This window comes from Chlorocebus sabaeus, chromosome 2, assembly GCF_047675955.1.
Source record: "Chlorocebus sabaeus isolate Y175 chromosome 2, mChlSab1.0.hap1, whole genome shotgun sequence".
Taxonomy (NCBI): domain Eukaryota; kingdom Metazoa; phylum Chordata; class Mammalia; order Primates; family Cercopithecidae; genus Chlorocebus; species Chlorocebus sabaeus.
The window spans coordinates 16,443,759-16,456,993 of record NC_132905.1 but is presented as its reverse complement, the minus strand read 5'-3'; the positions used below and the strand labels follow the sequence as shown (position 1 = coordinate 16,456,993).

Below are 13,235 nucleotides of genomic sequence, written 5' to 3'. Positions count from 1 at the left end.
TTTTCTTAGCCTAGCCCTGCTTACCCCCACAGAACATGTATTTATGTTTCTAGAGATTGTCGTTTCCTTCGAGAAGAATATAAAAGGAATAAAAGGTATTTTGACGGCTCGGTATTAATAATCCAATTACTACTTTCCTTTTCACCCAATCCACAGGCGAGCGTGCCATCCTCAGCCAGCTTGCCCCTGCTATTAGCAGATGAGCTGCTCATTAGCTCACCTTGGAAACGGCCCGATGCTTACAATTATTTCAGAAGCCGGGAGAAGGAGTCAGAAGCAACTTTTACCAAATCACCCGCTACATTTGGAGATGCGAGTGGAGTGCCTTTGGAACGACAGGTCGGCTTCCCAACGTGGCGTGCTGTGCAATCTAATTAGCAGCCGGAAATAGACAGGCAAGTGGGAGGAAAGCCCGGGTCAGAGGCTCTGCGACCTGGGATGAGTCTGGATCAGTTTTGCCGACTAGCAGCCTCCCCTGCCGGGGGGACTCACTGGGTGTCACCACGTGTGGGGGTGGAAGGCAGTCTCACTGGCGAGAGGGAGTGCAGGAATGAAGGCCTTGAGCCCAGGTCCCTCATTACTGCGCATGCTGTCCTCTCAGGAGCCGGAAGCAAACTGCCCCCATCTTCTGGAGGGGGATATCGAGGCATGGCAGGGGTTCTAGGAGTTGACTTTGCCCCATAAAGTGGAGAACAGCTTCCAGACCCCCAGCAGCACCTGAGCTATGGGGCCCTGGAGCTGGAGAAGCTGCCACACAGATTTGCGCATTCCACTTATATCGGACTTTCAAAGTCCATTCATTCATTTTGAAATGTTCATTGCTCTGCCAGGGGTGAAGTCACCTATGCAGGGGTGGTGCAGAGATTTCTAACTATTTTTGTCCATCTGGTCCCCTTCTTTTGACAGCATCCCAGTTTCCTTTTGAGGCCTACCTCCCCTCTGCCAAGATGCCCCCATCCTCTCTGCCAAGGGATGATCATGTGACCAAGGTCAGTCAGTCAGACTTTCTCACCATGTCCCCAACTGTCAAATAAAGTGTCAAGGGCAGAAAGAAAAAGTAGAGGTGCATTTGTCGCACTGGAATGGAAACCCTCCTTCGGGCGGCTGCTAGTAACTCCTGCACCAGGGTCCCCAGAATTTCCTTAGTTCCTGCCCTGTCCTTTCCTGAGCCCCCCAGGAAATCCTGTTTCAGCTTGAGATAGTAAGTGCTGGGCTCTGCTACTTGCAGTCGGTGATGAATGGGTACTTTGGTGGACTCCAAAAAGCCACACTGCCTGGTATTCAAACCCTTGTGTGCGCCCCACCCCATGAAACCGGGCTGGCTTTGTGACCTGTTTTGACCAAGAGAAGGTGGCAGAAGTGATGCTGTGCCAGTTTTGTGGATAAGCCTTAAGAGGGCCTTGCAGTTTTCATTTTTGCACTCTTAGAAATCAGGCTACCCTGAGCCTGCCATACTGTGAGGAAGCCCAAGCAGCCACAGGGCAGAGCCCACATGGAGAAGAACTGAGGTCCCATCTGGTGACCAGCAAGAGCTGCTAGCCATTTGAATGAGGTTGTTTTAGACCTGCCAGCTGATATCACAGCTGAAGAACCACCTGGTCAACCCACAGAATCGTCCAAAATAAAATGTTGCTACCTTAAGTCACTGAGTTTGGAGTGGTGTGTTACACAGCAGAAACACAACCCAAGAATCCTCAGTGACACTGATCAGATACTATTCCCCCAACAGAAATGTCACAAATGACTATGAGGTTAAGACTTTCAACCTCCTGGGCCAATGAACATTTGGAGGAGAACATCATTCATTCATTCCTTTAATCATTCATTCAAACAGCCAGTAAGCCTAGCACAAATGGTACAAAGATGAACAAGCTTCGAGACCTCCTGTTCTAGTGAGGGCATCACACACAGTGCCTCAGTTTCCTTACTTATAAAGTGAAGATGATATTAGGCCCTGCTTCAAAGGCTTGCTGTGATGATGAAATGCTGGGCAAAAGTAATCAGTAGATATCAGACATTATTATTACTACACACTTGCAATGCACAATGTTAGTGTCTAGGGACACTTAAAACAATGTCCCTGGAAGTGTAGCCATTTGGTACAAAGTATCACAATGGGAGACGAACCCAAATGCCTACATGGGCAGGGCAGGTAACGTAATCGGGTGAAGTGGACCCATAAGAAAACCGCACACCCCCCCTTCCTCTTCAGCTCTCATCTGGCCACTTTCGGTAGAGATAGAACAGGGAAATATTGCTCCACAATGAGAAAAACAGAAGGGAAAGCGCCATGAAAAAAGTCAAATGAACTGGTTCACAATCTCAGGCTATAGGGAATGGTGGGGACCCCATCTCCCCATTTTTCAGGAGGAGCTGAAAATCCAGATTTTTAAAATGCAAAATCTCGTAGTTGTTAAAAATCTGACAACTTTCTGAAAGGTTCAAACAAAACATTTCCGTGAGCTGAACAGTGCCCCTGGTTAGCTGGCCTGTGATGTCCTATTCTACCAGCATGGCAGAGCAAAGAGAGACTTCGTTGTGTCTCTTTCCTCCTTTATAAAACGGGGCTGGAAGATCCCCGCATCACTGAGTAGTTACACATTCAAAGGATGGAGCACCTAAACCACCACTAGCCTGTAGGAAGTGCTCCATAAATGTGACCTTTCAGGAGGGTAGGTTGGGGAGCAGAGATTAAAGAGGCTGGTCTCCTGGGCTGTGACAGCTGTTCTTTCAGGAAGGGACAATTTAGGGACGGGAGCTGTCTTTTCAAGGGCAAATGCAGAAATATTCAACTCAAGAGCCCTCATTAGAATGTCACACCACTGACCTGGAAGACTAGCTTGGCCCAAGAGTCATCAGCAGTGGGGGGTTCCACCAGCCCTTCTGCAAGGCCGTGAGGTCCCTGCTGTGGCATAAAGGGGACGATCCCTCCTCTGCAAGCAATGCTAGCACAAAACCTCAGCTCTGGCACAGGGGAGCAAGTGAGTGTGTGTGAAACCAATCCTCCCAGCCACCCGCTTAGCTTTTTGCAAATGACTAACAGGTTTTGACATCCTTGCCCTGAGCAGTCACCTTCGAGCAAACACGCGAGCCAGATCTGCCTGTAGCTCTCCAAGCCTCTTTCTCTTCTTGCTTCCTTCATTCAAAAAATATTTACTTAGTATCCAGATTGCCACCCTGGTTCTTGGTACTGCGGATACAGTGATGAACAAGACAGACGATGTCCCTACAAGCACAGAGCTTACTTTTTAGTGAGGGGAGAGAGGACAAAGGACAAATAGGCAAACCAGGCTAATTCCAGAGAGTGGTAAGTGTTATAAACATAAAACGGGTTGTCCTTCCAGCATTCTAGGGAGGTGACATTTGAGCTGAGATCCAAAGGATCAGAAGGAGCCAGGCCCTTTCCCAGTGTTTGATTTAGAGGTAAGAGCAAAACCCAATCCCGGACCAATGAAACAGAAAGCAAAGTCTGCTAGGGTGGGAGTGTTCTGGCAAGGATTTTACTCTCTGATTAAAAGAGAGACAGCAAGGAGTCCTGCCCTATAGTCCCACTTTGTAGGGAGATGCGACGTCTGGAGCTGTGGCGGCAATATTGAGACTATGAGGCAACAAGGCCAAAGACATGATGAAGGCAGAAGAACAGAGGCTTGAAAGATCCTGGGACCTTGGATGACACTGTTGTACTGAAAAACCAACCTCTGGACTCCCCTGCTTTGGACTTGGTGTTATGTGAGAATTAAATGTTTCTATGGCATAAGCCACTGTCAGTCAGAAATGTGATTCCTTACAATGAAACCATTTCAGTTCACATTCAAATGATCAGGACTCTAAGCTACTAAGAATTATAGTAGGCTTTCCTGGTCTTTGAAATATCCAGATAAGTGGACTGTAATCAGAAGTCTGTGGATAGTATCTGTCTCGAGGGCAGACCAGAAATGTGGCTTTCAGATGGTCTGATTTTCACCAGACACGAACTTCTCCAAGGCTTCTGTGAGCTGACAGTTTTTTCAATCTCTTTTCAAGGAGTTCCAGACCAGGCAGGGTGGCTCACGCCTGTAATCCCAGCACTTTTGGACAGTCGCTTGAGCCCAGGAGTTTGAGACCAGCTTGGGCAACATAGCAAGATCTCATCTCTACCAAAAAAAAAAAAAAAAAAAAAAATTAGCTGGGTGTGGTGGCCTGTGCCTGTAGTCCCGTCTACTTGGGAGGCTGAGGTGGGAGAATCACTTGAGCTTGGGAGGTTGAGGCTGCAGTGAACTGAGATTGTGCCACTGCACTCAAGCCTGGGTAATAGTGGAAGACCCTGTCTCAAAAACAAAAATGCTCCTCTTCTCTGGCTACTGGGGCGGGTCAAGTCACCCACTGGGGTCCTGACCACGAGCCAATAAGAAAAGCTATTGGCCACATTCTTCCCCTAACACATCTGGCTTCCACCTGGCCAAACACATCTTTGGTACTATTCCTGGTCTCTGGGGATTGCCCTGTCCACCAACTTACACACACAAGACATGGCCATAACAACTCTGAGTTTGGGATAGAATTCATCTAAGATTCAAGCTGGGCCCAGGTGTGTAGAGCAATGGGCCAGGTCTTTTATAAGACGATGCTCCATAGCAAAGGCCAGGGCCACTAGGCAATGTGTGCTTTGGAATCATATTAAGAGAACGTGGGGGAATTCAAAATATTCTGGTTAGAGAATTCCACAAAGTCCTGGTCTGGGCTGGAGGAGAAGCTCTGAAGGCCTCGCCAACAGCTGTTCTACCCAGAAGGCATCATGCTGCCTATGAGGCCCGAGATCCCACATGACCTTAAGCAATTTCCCAAGGGCATCTGTGGCAGAGCAATGAATATTTAGCTCTGTTAATCACTGAGAAACCAGGCAATAGAAAAGGGGAGGCTTAGCCCGAGCCTTCAGGAACTTCTTGGAAACGTCAGAGAGGTGAGCATGTGGGATGTGCTAAAAATATTCATCAAATAGATTCATGACAAGCACTGGGGAGAGGCTGGGGGGAGAAAACCACACTAGAAAACAAAACACATTCTCTCTGGATGATTGTGTCCACTCCCACAGCTTAAAATAACATCGATGTGCTGATAACTCCCAAACTTAGGTTACCAGCCCCGACCGGCTGCAGACATCCACATTCGCCACCCACTGAGCTTTCAGACACCCAGGTGGGGTTCAACTCAAACCCAACATTTCCACGTCGGAATTCCAGATCACTCCTCCCCCCAAAACCTTCTCCTATCTTCCCTATTTAGCAATCACCTTGCACCAGGCTGCCCAGTCACCTTTGATTCCTTGGCAGGATACACCACAAATATTTGGGCTAAATCATTTTTCATTGTGGGGTCATCCTGTACGTTGCAAGTTTAGCAGCATCCCTGGCCTCTATCCTCTAGATGTCCCAGTTGGGACAACCTGTACTGTCTCCGGATGGTGCTAAATGTTTCCTGGGTGTCAAAATCACCCTCAGATGAGAATCAAAGCCTTTTCCCTCACTCTGTAATCCATTCTACTAGGAAGTCCTGTGGGCCCTACCTCCAAAATACGTCTCCAATCCCCATTTCACTCCATCTCCATTGATATCACCATGGTCCAAGCCACTCTCGGGCCCTCCCAGATGCCTAACAGTCCTGGTGACCCCACTTCCATCTGCATAGCATGCCTCTCACAGGAGCCAGTAGGATCTTTTCGAAACACAAATCATATCATTCTCTGACTTAAAACCCTCCAATGATTCTCCATGTTATTTTTTCTTTCTTTTTGAGATGGGAGTCTTGCTCTGTCGCTCAGGCTAGAGTGCAATGGCGCTATCTCAGCTCACTGCAACCTCCACCTCCTGGGTTCAAACGATTCTCCTGCTGCAGCCTCCCGAGTAACTGGGATTACAGGTGCGTGCCACCATGCCTGGCTAATTTTTGCATTTTTAGTAGAGATGGTGTTTCACCATGTTGGCCAGGCTAGTCTTGAACTCCTGACCTCAGGTGATCCACCCGCCTTGACCTCCCAAAGTGTTGGGATTACGGGTGTGAGCCACTACATACAGACAGTTATCCATTTTATTTAAAATGAAGTCTAAAATTTCTTAGCAAGGCCTGTATTTCTCATCTCCGATGTGCCCTCCCCCACTTACTCCTGACCCTCTACCCTACTTTTTTTTTTTTTTTTTTCTGAGACAGAGTCTCACTCTGTTGCCCAGGCTGGATTGCAGAAGTATGATCCTGGCTCACTGCAACCTCTGCCTCCCAGGTTCAAGTGATTCTCATGTCTCAGCCTCCCAAGTAGCTGAGACTACAGGCACATGCCACCATGCCTAGCTAATTTTTGTATTTTTAGCCGAGATGCAGTTTTACCATGTTGGTCAGGCTGGTCTTGAACTCCTGACCTCCAGTGATCCATCCGCCTCGGCCTCCCAAAGTGCTGAGATTACAGGTGTGAGCCACTGCGCCCGGACTACCCCACTTGATTTCTATTTGTGTTTGGAGCAGGTGTCTGGGACAGGCCTCTCCCACTGCCTCTGGGCCTTTGCACTGGCTGTTCCTTCTACCTGGCATGTTCTTCCCCCAGATCTTTCCAAGGTGGACTCCTTCCTAAAATCTAGGTCACAGCTCAAAGGTCACATCCTCACAGAGGCCTCCCCTGACAGCCTGCCAAAAGTTGCCTCCCACCCCATCACATCATGCAGTCATTTTTCTTTTAAGTGTTTTTTTTTGAGACTGAGTCTCACTGTGTTGCCCAGGCTGGAGTTCAGTAGTACAATCTCAGCTCACTGCAACCTCCTGGGTTCAAGCGATTCTGGTGCCTCAGCCTCTTATGTAGCTGGAATTACAGGCGTAGAGACAGGGTTTTGCCATGTTGGCCAGGCTGGTCTCAAACTCCTGACCTCAAGGGATCCTCCCACTTCGGCCTCTCAAAGTGCTGGGATTATAGGCATGAGCCACCATGCCAGGACTAGAGCATCTTCCCTGCCTTCTGACAGCCCCTGCGTTAGACAGGAAGACAGAGGCCCACGCTCCAGAGCCCTCTTCCCCAAAACCTCCTGCCGGTATAGAATATCCATGTGACACACTGGTCATGCCCCCCAGCATCCAGGACCCTCCCTGGAAGTTTGATTCAACAGGGTCTGGTCTTTGCCTTTTCAAACAAACACTGCCAGATGATTCTCATGGCGGGAGGTTGGACAAACACTGCCCCTGGCCCCCAGAAAGCACAGGATCAAGGCCAGGCCCTATCCTTCAGACAGTAAGGCAGAAAAGTCAGGCTTTTGATGTCTGCTGGCCCTGGTGGAGGGAGAGGCACTGCCCAGGCAGCGTGTTTCCCTGGTCTCCACCATGGCCAAAATGGAGATGGGTCCATCTGGCCAGCATTGCTCACATGAGTGGCCCACCATCGTAGGCACTGGCCATTTGCCTCTCCAGCATCCAGGCTTCCCTTTCACTGGGGACTCCCCCTGCTGTTTCCTTCCAGGGTTTGGGGTCTCAGCAATCAGCACCTATCTAGCTCCAGGGAGAGGCCTGTGAGCCTGGCTTAAGCCGATTGTTGGCAACTCATTTCCTCAGCCAGTGACTGGTTTGGACAAAAAAACAGTCCAATCAGAGGGAACCATGGGGCCCAGGTGCGCATTGCCAGATCAGAGGCTTGTTATATTCCTTTTGGGCTTACTCTAGAGGGGATGAGACCCCTCTGCTCCATGACATCTGTCCTAACACCTAAGTTATGATAACAGTCAATGCTTACTGAGGGCTCACCTGGGTCAGATGCCCTGCTAAGCACTTGACATTGATCATCTCATTTCATGCTTACCACAAGCAGGAGACAGGTGCTATGATCGTCATCATTTGTTGGATGAGAACATCAAGGCACAGAAAGGTTAAGTAGCACGCCCCAGATCCCACTGCTGGGCAGGGAGCCAGGCAGTCTGGCTCTCCTCGCCATGGTGCCCGCAGCTGCCAGGGACTACCCGCCCCAGAGCTGGAGAGAGACACCAGCCCCATGGAAGGCAGAGGAGCAGTGGAGAGGAATGGATTCTCACGACAAAACCTGAGCTGCGGGTCCAGCTGTGTCTGAAGCTAGCGTTAGTCACCTAAGGACTTTTGGTTATGAAAACCAGTAAGTCCCCTTCTTTTCTCCTTAATCTGGCTTGAGTTTTTTTCTTCTCTTTTTCTGTTGCTTGTAAGGGAAAGAAATCTGATTACTTTACAGTCCTTCTAGGCAAGTACCCCTAACTGATATTCCATTTACAACTTGCACACAGCAGCTGCTCAGTAAACGCGGATGGACTGCTCTCCCTTCCGGTCCATTCACCGCTGGCTCTGTACCCTGACACCCAACTGTGGCCAGCCCAGCGCCTCTTCCCCTTTAGGCTCCAAGTGAGGCCTCGTTCCCTAGCAACCACCCCAATTAGGCAACCATGCCATTTATCAGGATGCCAATTAATTATAATGATCTTAATGCTCTCCCAATTAGACAGTGCCTTCAATCCGGCTGGGCCAGGGGTGTCTGTAGAATCTCCACCAAGGCCCATTCCAAGGAGGCCCAGGGAAAGCAGGTCTCAGGGAGGGCCCCCCTCACCTGCAGGTCAGCATTGAGACGCCCCCATTTTCCACATCCACCCAGGCCTGACACAGAGCACCCTGGCACCACCCCCAGGGCCAGGCCAGTGAGACTCCATCACCAACCACAGGAAGGTCTCACCTCTAGGAGAGCTTTCGCCCTCTGGCCCCTGTGCTCTGAGTGGGCTGAAATCTTCATCTCGGTTCCCCTGGCTTTTCCATCAGCTGCATTTGATGTTCCTTTTGCATTCTGACTGGGGGAGGGGAGAGCGTGTCTGCTCACAAGCAGAAGAAAAAGCACCAGGCAGGCACATGTTTTCCTTGGGGCAAGAAACCCCAAATACAAACCCATGACTCTCTGTGTGAACAGTGGGGGTTTATGGAAAGTTGAAGGGCTTCGACTTTGCAAAGTTTGACTGTCTGAAGGTGTTTTCTTCCCCTGCATATGTGTTTCTTCTACATCTGGGACAAAGGCCAAGGTCATGGAGGAGAGCCCAGTGGTTCCAAGTGGACCCCGGAGCTTGAGGGCCTTTTGAATCCCAGCTCTACCTGTGACCAGCTGTAGGCAAGTCACAATCACCTCTGTGCCTCAGTTTCCTCATCTTTAATATGGTAACAATTGCAGTACTTACCTCATAGGGTGGATTTAATGAGTGAGATATCAGGGCTTAGATCAATGCCTCAGATCAGGCCCATACAAAACTACTTAAGTGTTATCAATTATCTTAAGTCTGGACTAAACCTTTTAACTACAAGCTGGTCAGAAATGCTGATATTTTTCTCTAGGACAAGGATTCTGGACTCCTTCTGCAGGACTGAAGTCTTAAGATCAGATAATGGCCAAAGCTTGACAGAGTTGGGTGATATTCTGCCTGGTTAACCCAGCTGCCCTCTTGAGGCAGGTCCAAGCAGATAAACTAACCAGTGCCAGAAAAAGTGAGAAGGAAATGTTATGTCCCAAATCAGGTGTATCAACTGGGTTCTCTGGACAGCAGCTGAACTTGAGGACATGCGCGTGCACGCACACACACACACACACTGCTATGCTGTCCTCCTCCAAGACCAGACTTTTACAATCAACCCATCATTCTACTCTCAAGTTTGAAATTTTAACATGTTATTAGGGTTTCAGAAAAAGCCATAAATTCAAATAAAAAACCCAAGAAGTACACACAAAGCTCAAACCCCAAACCCACACTGACTCTCGGCTGCAGCAGTGATGCCAACATCACGGCTTTTATGTACATAAACTTGGTCAGGGAAGGAAGAGGCCTTCATGTACAAAGGTCCAAGATGCCATCCGCCAAGCCCACCACCTTCGCCTTTCAAGCTGCTTATTAGAACGCTAAATTACACACCTGACAGGCTGTCTGGACGAGTTTTCTCTATGATGTGGGACAGGCGAAGCTGGGAGAACATCTCTCAAAGGGAAGGGGCCTTCATTCTGTCCTCCCCACCCCCTTCCTATACTTAACGATTGGCTCTAATTTAATTAGAACCCTCTGGTGGTTCTGTAATGGGAGGCGGAGGCTCAGTCAAGAAATCCCCTTCACTATTCACTACAAGCTGAAATCCGGAGAGCGCGCAGATCCGGGGTGTCCTCCAGAGAAAGCCCTTCTCACCTGCTCCCTGTCTCCCCCTGAGAACCTGCTCCAGCGCAGCCTCCCCGTCTCCGCACCAAAAGTGGTGGTGGACCCTGTGGGAAACAGGCAGGGGACAGATGGAGGAGCGAGAGGGCGGGAGTCCCAACATGCACAGATGAGCAAATACCCAGATTGAAACGTAAGCTGAATGTAATTACTTGGTTAATTAAATATTGACTTTTAACTCAAAAAGTGATTAAAACAAGCTGCAGGAAGACTGTCCAGAAAGGGGGGCAGGGAATGAATCAAAGCTTTCAAGGAGGGGGAGGAGGAGGGGGTCGTCACAGGCAGGTCTGGCTTGCTCTTCCTACTGTGTGCTGGGCCTACAGCGTGCAGGTGGGAAGCTGCGGACCGAGGCCAGTGTGCAAACTGGGATTGCAGGCTTCCCCTTCCATCTTCCACCCCAAGACGGCATCTCTCTACCCTGCTGCCCTCCAAGTGAACCGGCAGCTTCTGGCGCGCAGGAGCCAGATCCTGTTCAGCCGCGTTTCCCTGGAACAGAACGCGGTGCCTGGCACGAGGGGGTGCTCCAGAAATGCTTGTAGAACGAATGAACGAACTACTATAAGGAATGTTTGTTTGGAAAAGTGCACTCCTAGAATTCACCGCTAGACTTCTGAAACCCCGAGGAGCCGAAGAGGGGAGCATCTCTCCGCCAGGCGATGGAAACTGGTTGTGCCCTGGCCTGGGAGGAAGTCTGCCTTTTCGATCCTGTTTGTCCTTTCGATGTCTGCGAGTTTCTAATCACTCTGAAGATCCGGCCCACTGCTTCCCCGAGTCCTGCCCGGACAAGCCCCACGTGGGCTGGCTTCTAGCCGGTCCCTTGGGTCTAAACCCCAAGGGTCAACAAGGCCATGCCCCTGCGGACGGTGGGCCCAGGCGCGCTTCCCCCGGGGCCGCCTGGGCTCGGTGTGGCGCGTCCGCGGGTCAGGGGCGCGTCGGGAAGTCCTCGCCCGCCCAGCCAGCCAGCGGGGTCAAACAGGTCATCCCCCTGCGGCCGGCCGGCGCCGAAGCCTACCTCCTGCCTGCAGGGTCCCACCTCCGCAAGCAGCACTGGGGCCGGAGCCGGGCGGTCGGGACCGGCCCCAGCTCACCTGGGCGGCGCTCGCGGCCGGGCTCACGCTGGGGAAGGCTCCGGCCGCCGGGAGCCCCCGCCCGAGCCCCGCGTCCCCTAGCCACCCACCTGCCCCCCACGCCCCACTCACCAGCGCGCACGGTCCCGGCGGCCTCACCAGGCGCGGGGCGCCACCGCCTCTGCCGCAGCCCGGCCGGGCCGCGGGGCGCAGGGGACTCCGCGCCGCCGCCGCTGCTGCTGCTGCCGCTCCCGCCGCCGCCGCCGCCGCCGCTGCATCCCCCGGCGAGCGCGGCTGCTCCTCCCCCTGCCTCCTCCCCGCCCCCCAGCGCCGCCGCCGCTGCCGCCACCGCCCCCGGCCCCCGCCCCGCGCGCCGCCCAAGCCAAAGTCCGGCTCCGCGCCCCGCCCGGACCGCTCTTAAATCGCCCCAGCCCGGTCGGCCGCTCTGCCCCAGCCAGCCCCTTGGCCCGGCGCTGCCGCCCCCTGCCCGCCGGCCTCAGCGCAGGGGAGGCGGGCGCGCTTCAGGGCGGGGAGCGTCGGGCCGGGAGCAACGGACGGCGGGGGCCCGGGGCGCGGGGGGCCCAGCCAAGGTGCCCTCCCCGAGCCCTCCGCGCGCGAGCGCTTTTACCTCCAGCTCGGGGGACGCGCGGCCCGCACCCGGCTCTGCCTGTCCCCGGCGCACGGCCCCGGCCCCGAAGTCCAGCTCCGGACGGGGCAGTGGACGCAGAGCTGGGGTCCCGGCGGCTCTCGGCCTCCGGATGCCTCCGGACCCGGCTGGCCGCGCTCCCGGCGCCGAGCGCGCACACTCGCCGGGAAACACAGACGCACACTCACCCGACACACTCTCGCTCCCGCTTGCCCTCGGCGGAGAGTTGAAACAGATGTGGGATTCGCCCAGGAGCTGGAAACGAGGGAGGGAAGCGAGCCAGAGCCGTGTGTGCGTGTGTGTGTGTAACACACAAACCAGGGGGCATCGCTAATAAATCAAATGTGATAAATTCAGGAGGGCCATCGATCAGGTCCACTTGGCTGGAAACGACGTGAATCTGCCTCTTTTCTGCTTTCTTCTCCTCTCTCGGAGCTGGAGGGAGCCAAGTGTTTCGCGGGGCGTGCGACAGCCCCGACCGGGCGCTCCCCTCGTAATGACACGTTAATAAATGTTTTCTTTTATCTGCTTTCACAGAACTCGCCCCGGTCTGCAAACACTCGACTGCCTTTGCTGAAAGCCTCGCGCTCGCCTCCAACCACACACATTTGCCATTGGAGAGGCCAGCGCCGGCCGCGACCCCGCGGCTCAATCGCAGGGCAAACCGAGCTGCCCGTGCGCGCCCCAGAGCTCCCCGAGAAACTAACTTGGGCTCAAGTGAAAATAGCAGCTGTTGCCCAGAAATGGCCCGGGAGTAGCAAAGAGAAACCGGCTTCTTCCGAAAGGGGAGGAATTCGACTCAAGGGGGTGCTGTCTACCGCGGTTTCCGCTGTCCCTCGCGCCACAGAAGAGGCCGGAGGGGGACCGGCCTGACGCGGGTGGGCAAAGAGCGAGCAGAGAACCCACCAGCAGCTGCAGAACACACAGCCGAGTTGCTTGCTAAGGGGAAACAGACGCCGCTGTAGGAAAGCACTTGTAAGCAGCAGTAACTTATTAAACCTTGTGACAATCTCACACAGTAAGTTACTATGCCCGTTTTACCATGGAAACCAAGAGAGGTTTAGTAACTGTCCGAAGATTGCACAATTATAAGTGGTGGATTCTGTGAAGCCAAGAAGCCTTAGCTCCAGGCTCATGCTCTTAAATCCTAGGATGTTTTTACTTTTCAACCTAGCATCTCCTTTCTGTGGTGTGATCCTCCATGCTAGACTTGTCAGACTTAACAAATACAGACCTCTATGGGGAGGAACTTAGTACTAAACAATTATTCATTTTTTAATCTGAAATTCAAATCGAATCTCCTGACTGGGTTTGGGG

At 52.5% G+C, this 13,235-nt stretch overlaps 1 protein-coding gene across 4 annotated transcripts in view; it reads right to left on the bottom strand.

Annotated features, from left to right (window-relative positions):
- SULF2 (sulfatase 2) overlaps window positions 1–12,246 on the bottom strand; it is a 128,716-nt gene extending 116,470 nt beyond the window's left edge. Inside the window, exons 1-2 of one of the 4 annotated variants that reach the window (XM_073006046.1) lie at window positions 11,405–11,533; window positions 10,179–10,252 (exon numbers count right to left, since the gene is read on the bottom strand). Coding sequence is in view for 1 of the 4 variants with exons in the window: in XM_008014775.3 (XP_008012966.3) it covers window positions 12,107–12,246 (140 nt within the window). In the remaining 3 variants the exon portion in view is untranslated. Of the gene's footprint in view, window positions 1–10,178; window positions 10,253–11,404; window positions 11,549–11,900; window positions 12,006–12,106 lie in introns of those variants that run through there. The other 3 variants (XM_008014775.3, XM_008014807.3, XM_037982667.2) reach the window with 3 other exon arrangements.
- Window positions 12,247–13,235: the final 989 nt, after the last annotated feature.